The 13,768-nt window shown below is 45.4% G+C and overlaps 1 protein-coding gene across 5 annotated transcripts in view; it reads left to right on the top strand.

Moving 5' to 3' along the window:
- The first annotated feature begins 974 nt into the window (after positions 1–974).
- The window catches only part of LOC103094158 (uncharacterized), a 66,894-nt gene continuing 54,100 nt past the window's right edge, over positions 975–13,768 (top strand). For all 5 annotated transcript variants that reach the window (XM_056813702.1, XM_056813698.1, XM_056813707.1 and 2 more), the window contains exon 1: positions 975–8,221. In XM_056813702.1, coding sequence (XP_056669680.1) covers positions 6,363–7,982 — 1,620 coding nt within the window. In that variant the 5' untranslated portion in view covers positions 975–6,362 and the 3' untranslated portion in view covers positions 7,983–8,221. The remainder of the gene's footprint in view (positions 8,222–13,768) is intronic.

The raw sequence follows: 13,768 nt of genomic DNA, 5'->3' as shown, positions 1-13,768 counted from the left end.
ATAAAATTATCTTTAAAATATGTAAATCGACAAATAACAATAAAGATTATTTTTAAAATGTAAATAGATAAATAACAATGAGGATTATTTTAAAATATGTAAAGAAATAGATAAATAACAATAAAGGTTATTTTAAAATGTGTAAAGAAATAAATAACAATAAATATTATTTTTAAAATATGTGAATATATAGATAAATAACAACAAAGGTTATTTTAAAATGTGTAAAGAAATAGATAGATAACAATAAAGATTATTTTTAAAATATGTAAATAGATAAATAACAATAAAGATTATTTTAAAATGTGCAAAGAAATAAATAACAATATTATTTTTAAAATATGTAAATAAATAGATAAATAACATCAAAGGTTATTTTAAAATGTGTAAAGAAATAGATAAATAACAATAAAGATTATTTTAAAACGTGTAAAGAAATAAATAACAATAAATATTATTTTAAAATATGTAAATAAATAGATACATAACAATAAAATTATTTTTAAAATATGTAAATAGATAAATAACAATAAAGATTATTTTAAACCGTGTAAAGAAATAGATAAATAACAATAAAGATTATTTTAAAATGTGTAAAGAAATAAATAACAATAAATATTTTAAAATATGTAAATAAATAGATACATAACAATAAAGATTATTTTTAAAATATGTAAATAGATAAATAGCAATAAAGATTATTTTAAAACGTGTAAAGAAATAGATAAATAACAATAAAGATTATTTTAAAATGTGTAAAGAAATAAATAACAATAAATATTTTAAAATATGTAAATAAATAGATAAATAACAATAAAGATTATTTTAAAATGTATAAAGAAATAAATAACAATAAATATTTTAAAATATGTAAATAGATAAATAACAATAAAGATTATTTTTAAAATATGTAAATAGATAAATAACAATAAAGATTATTTTTAAAATATGTAAATAGATAAATAACAATAAAGATTTTTTTAAGTGAGCAAACATCTCTTCGGGATGGAATTAGAGGGCAGCTGTCCTGCTACATCTGATCAGGGCAGGTGGAATGGGGAAAATCGCCCTCTTCAACCAGGAAGCTAAGCCACCTGAGGTCTGGCTGCCACATCCCCCTCCTAGCAGCCAAACTGTAATCTGGCCTTTGTGGGGGGAAACAACGAGCAGCCTCCTTCGGCCTTGGTGTCCTCGGAGCCGAGACTCCCACGTTCTGCTGTCCGGCTCCATGTGGGAGCCTCCCACCCTGGGTCAGTCTCCAGCTGAGAAGGAGCCAAGCGGAGGACAGAGGTGGAAAGGACATGGGACGCCATTTAATCCCGGAAGCAGAATGAATGGACTATGTCAAGGGCAAATAATAAATGACACATGAGGGGCTTAGAAGGGAGCGCTCGGAGATCCCGTGACCCTCTCCCATGTGACGCCCATCTCCAGATGGCGAGTGCTTTCCCTCGCTGTTGCCCCAAGCCTGGAAGGCTTTCCCTCCCCATCTCCACTCCCAGCTTCCCCGGCTTCTTGGAATCCCACCCAAGTCCCGTGTCCTCTAAGAAGCCTTTCCCAAGAGACTGATAACATGGAAAGTAGGAAAACCACCGAATTCCTCAACAAGACAAGGAGCTGATTTGGGAAAAAGCAATAAAGTGGAGAAACTACCCGTTAATTTGATTTAAAAGAGAGAGAGAAGGAAACCCACTGACCAGCATGGACAAGGAAGAGGCACAGTTCACCCAATGAAGAGGAAATGAAAGCAATTATTACGAGTTATTTTATCCAATTACACGCCAATAAATCTGATCATCTGAGCCAAATGATGACTATTTTAGAACTATAAATTGCCCAGACGAACAGAAGACGGGGTGGAGTCCCAGCCTTCCTTTGTCCTGCGACCTCGTCTCTGAGGCGACCCCAATTTATCTCATCTCTGCCTCTTGCGTACATAGTGGTGGGGAGCTTGTCTCCCCCTTAGTCCAGGAGCTCTTGGAGCTTTTGCTTTCCTTTGTACCAGAGCCTGGCGGAGGACCTGGGTCCCGGCGGGTCCGTCCTCTTAGTCCAGTCTGACTCTTTGGTTTTTCTCGGCAAAGACACTGGACTGGTTTGCCATTTCCTTCTTCGGCTCATTTGACAGATGAGGAAACTGAGGCAAAGAGGGTGAATGACTTGCCCAGGGTCACACAGCCAGGAAAGGGCTGAAGGCACATTTGAACCCAAGTCTTGCAGAGCTTTTTTGGCCCTCAGAAGTACAAGGGGGGGGGGCGGGGTAAGAGATGCTCCGTGTTCCGAGCCCAGATGGATGCTCCCATCCCGCGCAGGCTCTTCTCCTCCAGGAAATGCCTTTAGCAGCTGGGACTCTATGGAGATGCGCCTGGAAGCTTCTCACAAGGCTGCGTGTCCCAGTTCCTTCCTGGCAGGCCCGGTCGGGCGCTCTGGGACATTTCTGGCTGCGCACGTGCGGCGGGGGGGGGGGGGGGGGGGGAAGGGGGGGGGCTCCGTCTGTGGCGGGGAGTCAGGCCAGGGTCAAGGTTGGGGCCAGCCGCGGTCACAAGGGCTGCCCGTTGGCCTGGGGTCAGTGTGTGGTCAGGGAGGGCGGGCGGTAGCTGGTGTGCCGCAGCCCGGGGGCGCCTCGAACCCCAACCTATCCCTTTGCTTTTAGCCTCGTGCCTTCGGACCTAGAACTGACCACCCGCTCCGCTGAGAGGTCCTTCTCCTGCCCTTGTTGGCTCCTTTGGGGGTGCGGTGGGGGCGGGGCGTCGCCTCCTCCAGCCCCTCCCCCACCCCTTCCTCCGCCACAGCACCAACCTTCCCCGTCCTGGCCTCTCTGGCCAGGCTCCTGGGAGGAAGGCCTTGACCCCTTCTAGGTCTCCCTGCGGCCCTCCGATGGCTCTTCCCAACCAGCCGGGGAGCCAGGGAGGGTCAGGCTCAGCCCCCCACTTAGGGGCCGCACCAGGCTTCGGAGAGGCGACGGGGGTCTTGATCCCGGGCCTCCGGCCTTCCGGGCCAGAGCTCGGTCCGTCGGCAACAAACGACTCCCCTTCCAGAACATTCCGACCCAATTCCTCAGAGCAGCCCACAGCAGAGGGCGGGTTCGGCATCTGGCGGGGGAGGGCCACGCCGGCAGCCCCTGCAGCCCCCCAATCAGGTTTCACTAAGGCTCGGTAGCTGGAGAGGAATCCCAGGCGGCCTCTTCTGGTTTTCAGTGGACTGAGAGCCGGGCTTGGAGGCGGGACGTCCTGGGTTCAGATGCGGCTTCCTGGCGGTGTGACCCTGCACAGGTCACTTACCCGCCTCCGCCACTCCTCTGCCTTGGAACTAATACACAGTATTGAGTCTGAGACGGCAGGGAGGGTTACAAGCAGTAAATACAAATAAAAATAAGAAAGAAAGGAGAGCCACCGCTCGGGTTCTGTTGGAGGGCATCACTGGCTGGCACTTTACATGCCGTTTAGGCCTTAGGAATGGCCAAGAAACCTGCAATTTGCATCCTTTACTTATTCATTGTTATTATTTTTTAAACCCTCATCTTCCATCTGGGAATCAATAGCTTGTGTCTGAGCTCGGATTCGAACCCAGGACTCCCATCTCTGGGCCTGGCTCTCCATCACTGAGCTGCAGAGACCCTGCACAGCGGCTTCCCGGAGCATCCTTTCCCTCCCAGCCTGGATCCTCTTCCGGCGCCTGCGGCAGGCCGCGCCCCGTGGGAGGAGGGGGGAGGGGCCGAGGGCTCTCCTGTGGCTGGTACCCACCCAGACGGGCTCTGCTTGCCCAGAGTGAAGCAGGCTCTACAAAGCTCCCATTGAGAGGAGCTCTGGGTCTTCCTGGCGAGGGGGCCGAGGACAGTGAGGCCAATGTGTGCCGAGGGGGGAGGGGACCCTTAAAGAGGCAGGCTCCCCGGCACCTTGGGGCCCCTCTGGGCGTCCAGTCCCCGCCCTCTGCGGGGTATTGGTTCCATGAACTATTAGTATTGATTAATTATTAAGAATGAATGAGGAGCATCAACCATGCTCTTCTCTCTCCCTTGCTCCCTCCTCCTCCTCCTCCAGGATGCCCACCCTGATTGCCGCAGAATCGAAGCTTTAGATGGGAAGACATCTCAAAGGCCATCCGGCCCCAAACCCTCATTGTTTTAAGCATTTACCTTCCCTCCTAGAGCCAACAGAAGCGGTGAGGAAAGTCCTGAAATTGGGTTAAAGGTGACTTGGTTTTGTGGGACAGACAGACAGACGAATGACCCCCTCCACAGCGGTTACCAGCTGGGGGGGCAACATGGTGTGTAATGGATGGGGATCCCACACGCAAGGAGCCGACACCATGGGGGGAGACACAAGACTCCTCAAAAGACCATTGGCAGGAAAGGGCCTCTTTCCAAAAGATGCTCATTTACAAACTCTTCTCTCTTAGAGTGACATCAGTGTGGATGCCACAGCCGAAGAGAGGTAAGGGCTAGGCAAATTCAGTGACTTGCCCAGGGTCACACAGCCAGGAAGTGTCTGAGACCAGATTTGAATCCAGGACTGGCTCTCTATCCACGGTGCCATCTTGCTGCCCCGGAAAGGAGCCTCTCGGAAGATTATGGAAAGAAAAACCCATCTGCCTGGGGGCTGGAGAGAGGGGACCTGGAAGGGGGGGGACTTGGGTTCAAATCTGACTTGATACTTCCTCGGGCTGTGACTCTGGACAAGGCACTTAATCCTGCTTCCCTCGCCCTTCTCTTTCCGTCTTAGAGTGGTTATTAAGACAGAAAGTAAATGGTTAAAAAAATAGAACTATAAAGCCGTGGAACTAGAGGGTAGGTGGCCAGTGACTGCTGCCATCTTCTGCCCTGCTCAGACCCCATCTGGATCATGAGTTCAGCTCAGCCGAGGGACCTTGAAGAGCTGGAGCTGGCCCAGGGGATGATGACCAGGCTGGCAAAGGCTTTAGAGCCCTTAAAATGCAGAGGAAACTGGAGCTGCTCATCTTGGAAGACAATATTTGAAGGTCAGAGATTTGTTCTTGGGCCAGCTAGTGGGGCCAGTAGAGAGAGCACTGACCAGGTCGTCAGGAGGACCCGAGTTCAGATTTGGTCTTTGACTAGTTGAATGACCCTGGGCAAGTCACTTCACCCTGTTGGCCTCAGTTTCCTCATCTGTAAAATGAACTGGAGAAGGAAATGGCAAGTGAGGGGGGGACCCTGGGCAAGTCACTTCACCCTGTTGGCCTCAGTTTCCTCATCTGTAAAATGAACTGGAGAAGGAAATAGCAAATTATCGGGGGACCCTGGGCAAGTCACTTAATCTTGTTTGCCTCAGTTTCCTCATCTGTAAAATGAACTGGAGAAGGAAATAGCAAATTTTCGGGGGGACCCTGGGCAAGTCACTTAATCTTGTTTGCCTCAGTTTCCTCATCTGTAAAATGAACTGGAGAAGGAAATAGCAAATTATCGGGGGGACCCTGGGCAAGTCACTTAATCTTGTTTGCCTCAGTTTCCTCATCTGTAAAATGAACTGGAGAAGGAAATAGCAAATTATCGGGGGACCCTGGGCAAGTCACTTAATCTTGTTTGCCTCAGTTTCCTCATCCGTATGAGCCGGAAAAGGAAATGAGAAACCACTCCAGCATCTCTACCAAGAAAACCTCTAATGAAGTCTCAGAGTTAGACACAATTAATTGACTAAACAACAGACTTGTTTTATATAGCTCCAAAGGGCAAATCTGGGACCAATGGGAAGTTAAAGGGAGGCAGACGGTGACTTTCTATAATTAAAAGCTTTCGGATGATGAAAGCTGACCATAAAAGAGGATGAACTTTGCCTTTACTACTTATAAATGCTCATTCATTTATTCTTGTTAGATAATGAGCTCCCCATTGCTGCACATATGCAAGCATAGATTGGGTGACCACCTCTCAGGGATGTTGTAAAGGGACTCCTGTCTTGGGTGAAAGGTTGGACTAGAAGATAATTTCTTTTATTGGTTCCAAGGGAGAAGAGTGGTAAGGGCTAGGTAATGGGGGATAAGTCCAGGGTCACCCAGCTGGGAAGTGTCTGAGGCCAGATTTGATCTCCAGGCCTGACTCTCAATCCACTGAGCCCTCCAGCTACCCCCAGACGGCTTCTTTCTAAGATCTACTCCATGACCCTGAATAGTACAGAGGAGGAGGAGGGAGTTGTTTGGAGAAGAGCAGCAGAAGACATATTCTAGGGGCAGCTGGTGGCTCCCATTAATCCCCGTTGCTTAGCCCTTGAGGATCTTCTGTCGTAGAATGAATATTGAACTAGAAAGAAAGGGTTAAAAAAAAAAGGAAAAAGAAGATCGATTTTATTGCTGCTCTCAAGGGGAAGAAGAGAGAAGATCCTCACAGGGAAGAGGCAGCTGAAAGAGGCACGATGGAGATCTTAGAACCTGACCAGACACGGAGGACACCAAGGGCACCCAGTGCATCCCAGGCCATCACCAGTTCTCTAGGCGTGATGGAGATCTTAGAACCTGAGCAGACACGGAGGACACCAAGGGCACCCAGTGCATCCCAGGCCACCACCAGTTCTCTAGGCGTGATGGAGATCTTAGAACCTGAGCAGACACGGAGGACACCAAGGGCACCCAGTGCATCCCAGGCCACCACCAGTTCTCTAGGCGTGATGGAGATCTTAGAACCTGACCAGACACGGAGGACACCAAGGGCACCCAGTGCATCCCAGGCCATCACCAGTTCTCTAGGCGTGATGGAGATCTTAGAACCTGACCAGACACGGAGGACACCAAGGGCACCCAGTGCATCCCAGGCCACCACCAGTTCTCTAGGCGTGATGGAGATCTTAGAACCTGAGCAGACACGGAGGACACCAAGGGCACCCAGTGCATCCCAGGCCATCACCAGTTCTCTAGGCGTGATGGAGATCTTAGAACCTGACCAGACACGGAGGACACCAAGGGCACCCAGTGCATCCCAGGCCATCACCAGTTCTCTAGGCGTGATGGAGATCTTAGAACCTGACCAGACACAGAGGACACCAAGGGCACCCAGTGCATCCCAGGCCATCACCAGTTCTCTAGGCGTGATGGAGATCTTAGAACCTGACCAGACACGGAGGACACCAAGGGCACCCAGTGCATCCCAGGCCATCACCAGTTCTCTAGGCGTGATGGAGATCTTAGAACCTGACCAGACACGGAGGACACCAAGGGCACCCAGTGCATCCCAGGCCATCACCAGTTCTCTAGGCGTGATGGAGATCTTAGAACCTGACCAGACATGGAGGACACCAAGGGCACCCAGTGCATCCCAGGCCATCACCAGTTCTCTAGGCGTGATGGAGATCTTAGAACCTGAGCAGACACGGAGGACACCAAGGGCACCCAGTGCATCCCAGGCCATCACCAGTTCTCTAGGCGTGATGGAGATCTTAGAACCTGACCAGACATGGAGGACACCAAGGGCACCCAGTGCATCCCAGGCCATCACCAGTTCTCTAGGCGTGATGGAGATCTTAGAACCTGAGCAGACACGGAGGACACCAAGGGCACCCAGTGCATCCCAGGCCATCACCAGTTCTCTAGGCGTGATGGAGATCTTAGAACCTGAGCAGACATGGAGGACACCAAGGGCACCCAGTGCATCCCAGGCCATCACCAGTTCTCTAGGCGTGATGGAGATCTTAGAACCTGAGCAGACACGGAGGACACCAAGGGCACCCAGTGCATCCCAGGCCATCACCAGTTCTCTAGGCGTGATGGAGATCTTAGAACCTGAGCAGACACGGAGGACACCAAGGGCACCCAGTGCATCCCAGGCCATCACCAGTTCTCTAGGCGTGATGGAGATCTTAGAACCTGACCAGACACGGAGGACACCAAGGGCACCCAGTGCATCCCAGGCCATCACCAGTTCTCTAGGCGTGACGGAGATCTTAGAACCTGACCAGACACGGAGGACACCAAGGGCACCCAGTACATCCCAGGCCATCACCAGTTCTCTAGACTTTGGTCCTGCCACTGCCTTTGTATGACTCGAAGGGAGAGGGAGGCCGATGACTTGGTGCAATTCTATCTCACTTCAGTCCAGTTCCCTGGAGAGTCAAGACACTGGCCCGTGATGCCAGTGGTCCTCTGTAAAAGAAGGAGCCAAACAACAACAACAATATATAGTAGCCACTCAGGGCTAGAACTTGGACAATAGCACTAACAGGAGACGTCGCCATCATCTCTGGAGGAAGAGAATGAGATCATCTGGACCAGTGAAATGAAGGTATTTTCTGAATTGTCGAATAAGCAATTGAAAACGAGGGGCTGAAAGCCAGGAAACTTAACTCTAACTGCTCCACACAGGCAGAAATCTCTGGAGGAGGGAAAGGAGGGAGGAATGCCTGGTTCCGAGGTGTGTTGGGTTCAGTTATTTTTCACTTGTGGCTGACTCTTAGCGACCCCATTGGGGGTTTTCTTGGCAAAGATCCTGGAGAGGTTTGCCATTTCCTTCTCTAAGTGCAGTAGCCTTAATATACGTGGGGGAGTGGGGCAGGGCTGGGGCCATACCAAGCAGATTGGTTTTCACCAGTTTATAGTTATATATAGTGTCAGAACCAGGGCTAGAACTCTAGTCTCTGACTCCTGGGCCAATGTTCTTTCCATGACATCAGCAGAAATTCTTGGAAGCAAGGAACTGGATATGAGCTGTGGATCAGTAGAGAAACAGGATTTATTTTGGACACTATCTGGGAAAAAAAAGGCCCAGAATTGGTGTGAGACCCTTGTAGGCCCAGGTCTAGTTCTCAGTAATGGGGGAACCCAGTGAAACATTTGTGGACCATTTGGCACTCAATAAAAAAAAGCTTAGTTAACAATTAAAAGGCAATTCAATAAGTATAGGGGACGAATTCAGTTAGAATCATTTCCCTTCTGCCTCTTTGTTTTGGTGTCTGAGTCACAAAGGAATGTTGCCTTCCACACCAGGGAGAAGCACTGACTTCTCAAAGGCTGTGCCTTTTATTATCTACCAGGTGACCATGAAATGATATCAATGTCTGAAGCATTTATCTTCCAATCAGTCGAGCAGTTTCCCTTCTCCTTTAAGGAGAAACTAGCCTGGCCTCCTGGAAACCACCACTGGTTACATATGTGCGTGAACCTGGATGACAGAATGGTGACGTCATTGTGGAAAGGGGGAGACTAGAGCAACTAGGAGCAACAAGAGCCAGGCCTGGAGATGGGAGGTCCTGGGTTCAAATCTAGACTCAGATTCTTCCTGGCTGTGAGACCCCGGGTGAGTCACTTAACCTTCATTGCCTAGCCCTTACCGCTCTTCTGCCTTGGTACTGATACTTAGTCATACTGATTCTGAGACAGAAGATAAGGGTCTAAAAAACTAGGGAACAGTAGGAAAAAGATTACAGTAACCTTGTATATATAACAAAAATATAGGTCCAAAATATTGGAATGAGAAATCACTCTTTCGTAAAAATTGCTGGGACAATAGGAAAGTAGTTTGGCGGAAACTAGGTATAGACCGATATCTTACACCATTAAGATCAAATGGATACATGATCTAGATGTAAAAGGAGATATCATTAGCAAAGTAGAAGAACAGGAAACATAACATTAGATTTATGGATAGGAGAGGGATTTATGAGTAGATAAGAGATGGTGAGATGTAAAAGGGATAGTTTTGAGTACATTAAATGAAAAAGGGTTTGTACAAATAAATGTTGACAAAATTAGAAGGAAAGCAGAAAATTGGGGAAAAAATGTTCATAGACAGTCTCTCGGCTAACAGTCTCCTATCTAAACTTTGTAGAGAGGGAGAAGCTGGGTTGCTCAGTGGATTGAGAACCAGGCCTAGAAATGGGAGGTCCTAGGTTAAAATCTCACCTCAGACACTTCCCAGCTGTGTGACCCTGGGCAAGTCACTTGACCACTCTTCTGCCTTGGAATCAATACACAGTATTGATTTCAAGACAGAAGGTAAGGGTTTAAAAAAAATAAACTATGTAGAGAACTTTGCCAAATTTGTGGGAATAAGAGCCATTCCTCCAATTGGTAAATGGACAAAAGATAAGAACAGACAGTTTTCAGCTGAAAAAATCAAAGCTGTACATGAAAAATGCTCCAAATCACTAATGATGAGGGAAACACAAACCAAAACAATTCTCAGATATCATCTCACATGCATCGGATGGGCCAAATTGACGAAAGGGCCAAATGACAAATGTGGAAGGTGATTTGGAAAAGAGGGGACACTAATACCATGTTGGTGGGACTGTAAACTGATCCAGCCTTTTTAGAGAGCAATTTGGGACTATGCCCAGAATGCTATAAAACTGTGTATATACCCATAGGCCCATCAATACCATTGCTGGTCTATTGCCCAAGGAGATCAGGGAAAGAGGAAAAGAATCCATATGTTCCAAAGTATTTATAGCAGCTCTCTTTATGGTAGCAAAGAACTGGAAACTGAAGGGATACCTATGAATTGGGAAATGGCTGGATGAATTGTAGTATTATAGTATATGATTGTGATAGAATATAAGAAATGATAAGCAGATTAATTTTTAAGACTACTTGGGGGGCGCAGCTGGGTGGCTCAGTGGATGGAGAGTCAGGCCCAGAGACAGGAAGTTCTGGCTTCAGATATGACCACACACACTTTCTAGCTGTGTGATCCTGGGCAAGTCACTTCACTGCCATTGCCTAGCTCCTACCGCTCTTCTGCCTTAGAACCAATACACAGTATTGAGTCTCAGATGGAAGGTAAGAGTTTAAAAATAAACAAACAAATAAATAAACTTGGAAAGAGGGGGCAGTTTGGTGGCTCAGTGGATTAAGAACCAGGCCTAGAGATGGGAGGTTCCGAGTTCAACTGTGACTTCAGACACTTCCTAGCTGTGTGACCCTGGGCAAGTCACTTCATCCCCGCTGCCTAGTCCTTTCTGTTCTTCTGCCTTGGAACCAACACACAGTATTGAGTCTAAGGCAGAAGGTAAGGGTTTAAAAAAAAACAAACCTTGGAAGGAATCTTGTAACCATGGAAAAATATTCTAAATCAACTAATTAAATAAAATTTTCAAAAAAAATTAAGAAAAAAACTTGGAGGGAACTGCAAGAGATCAGGAAAAAGTAAAATGAGTAGAACCAAGAGAACATGACTTATGGCCACAGATTGAATATTTATAGAGTAACTTATGAATGTTCACTTCCAGAGAATAAACTGAGAAATGGAAACACGAAAGACCTAATCTATATATTTTCCTGGATGAAGCCTTCTGTGGTGTGGGGAAGAGGAGAGGCTGAATTACAAATTTTTGACATTGAATATTAAAATTAAAAGGTAAAATAAAATAAAAATTGGGGAAACTTAATAAGAGAGTTAGGTTTAGGAGAAAAGAAAATGAGTCCTATTGTGGACACACTAGAGTTTGACATTCCTACGGAAATTTCCTGGAGCTCAGGACAGAAACAAGGAAGAAACGAGCATTGAGTAAGCGTCTACTATCTAGGCAGAGGTTAGGCATCTCCTATCCTGTTTGGGTCCCAATATCTGATGCTGGATTCAAACTCAGGTCTTCCTGACTCCAGGCTCAGGGTTCCATCCATTGTACCATTGGATAATAAGATGGAAGATAAGGATAAAAAAAAAGGGAGGGAAACAACTGAGGTCTCTCTCTGTAGGCAGCAGAGGAAGAGCCAGCAGAGAGATTGGAGGCTGGTAAGAAGAGAGGTTGAGTTTGGGGGAAGAGTATGTCGAGAGGGTTGGCCTTGGTCAAGAGCCACATTTCCAACGGAGACTGGCTGGAGAACCTCCTTATTAGGAGAGGATGGAAGATAACGTGGAAGGCTGGGGAGGCCCAGAGGAGAGAGGAGGGAGATCCCAGTGAATGGTCTTTTGTTTTTTTCCGGAAAGTCTACGTCTTGGTCCTTTCTTGAGAGAGGAGGAGTCTCTCCCGACCCCTTGACCCCCCCCCTCCCCAAGGGGTACTTGGCTCCATTTTACAGATGGGGATAGAGAAGATCCTTGATCTAGGGATCTGCAGCTGTAGGGAAATCGGGTGAGGGCAAGGACGTGCCCACAGCTGAAGTCTGTTTGGGCAAACAAGGCTTAGGACAGCATGCCAGGACACAAGAGGAGGCTGTCACAGCTGCCCTATCACTCCAAACAGATCTGACAAGTGACACACGACCTGGTAGATCGAGTTTGAATCTGTTTGGACACACACTTCTCTGAACGCTTGCCTGGTCTTGGGTTGGCATTTTCCTGTTTTTGCCTCTTGGGTCCTCTCACTACCCAGCCCAGCCCAGCAGCTGGACTTTCAGGCACAGGCCAGGCCTTTGAATCCCAGCTTTCTCTCTCTACCTGTGTGATCCTGGGCAAGTCACTTAACTTCACAGCCTCAGTTTCCCCTTCTGTAAAGTGAGGTGGTTTGACTTGATCTCTATGAACTTTGCTAGTTTTAACATTCAATGATTAATAATAACAACAACTTTCCCTCTGAGAATGAATACCAGGTATTGGTTCCAAGGCAGAAGAGCAGTAAGGGCTAGACCTTGGGATGAAGTCACCTAGCTAGAAAGCGTCTGAGGTCCCATTTGAACCCAGGACCTCCTGACTCCAGGCCTGGCTCTCAAACCACCACGGAGCCTCTTAGCTGCCCCCTCAGTGATTTTTCATTTTTCATTTTGTCATCCTTTTCTTCTGTACTCTTGGCATCCCTTCTGGCCTTCTCTGACTCATCTCTACCAGTTGTTCTCTCCTAAACATTTTCTCTGTTTTGCTGAGAGAACAAGTGGGGACATCAATAACCATCACGATTGGCAAGAGCTTGACAGTCTCCTCCTCCCCTGTGGCTCCTGTCTGGAAGACCAAAGCTCCCTTCTCTGGAGCGCCTTCTCCCCCCAGCCGAGTGTCAGCTTCTTGAGGGCAGCAGCGACTTCACTTCTCTATTTGTGCTCAAATGCCTACTGGAGGGACTGGCAAAGGGCAAGTGCCGAAATATTGGTTTATTTAAATAGATGTAAACTCCTTGTGATAATTTATATAGAATAATATAGAATTAATTTATATCATATGGATATATTATAAATAATGATTTAGGTGATATTTTTACATTGTAAATAATAATTTATATCATATTATTGAACATTATTATTACCATAATTGACATTAACATTATATAATATAAACAATAATTTATATAATGTATTATAAATGATAATTTGTATCATATTTATTATTAAAACATTTTATATCCTATTTATATTATAAATAGCAATTCATATATTTCTATATTGTAAATAATACTTTATATCATGTTTATATATTCTAAACAATTCCTAAAATAATTATATTATAAACAATACATCATATTTCTATATTATAAACAATTACTATGCTATTTATATATTATAAATATCAATTAATATCATTTATATAACATATAGAAAAGTCATATACTATTTATATATTATAAACATAAATTCACATATTATATAATAAATAATAATTTATATCTTATTCATATATTTAAACATCAATCCATATATTTATATATCACAAACAGTAATTTATATCCTATTTATATATTTAAACATCAATCCATATATTTATATATCACAAACAATAATTTATATCCTATTTATATATTTAAACATCAATCCATATATTTATATATCACAAACAATAATTTATATCCTATTTATATATTTAAACATCAATCCATATATTTATATATCGCAAACAATAACTTATATCCTATTTATATATTTAAACATCAATCCATATATTTATATATCACAAACAATAATTTAT

Source organism: Monodelphis domestica, chromosome 1, assembly GCF_027887165.1.
Source record: "Monodelphis domestica isolate mMonDom1 chromosome 1, mMonDom1.pri, whole genome shotgun sequence".
Lineage (NCBI taxonomy): Eukaryota > Metazoa > Chordata > Mammalia > Didelphimorphia > Didelphidae > Monodelphis > Monodelphis domestica.
Note: the sequence above shows the minus strand (reverse complement) of the source record. Positions and strands in the feature narration are given on the sequence as shown.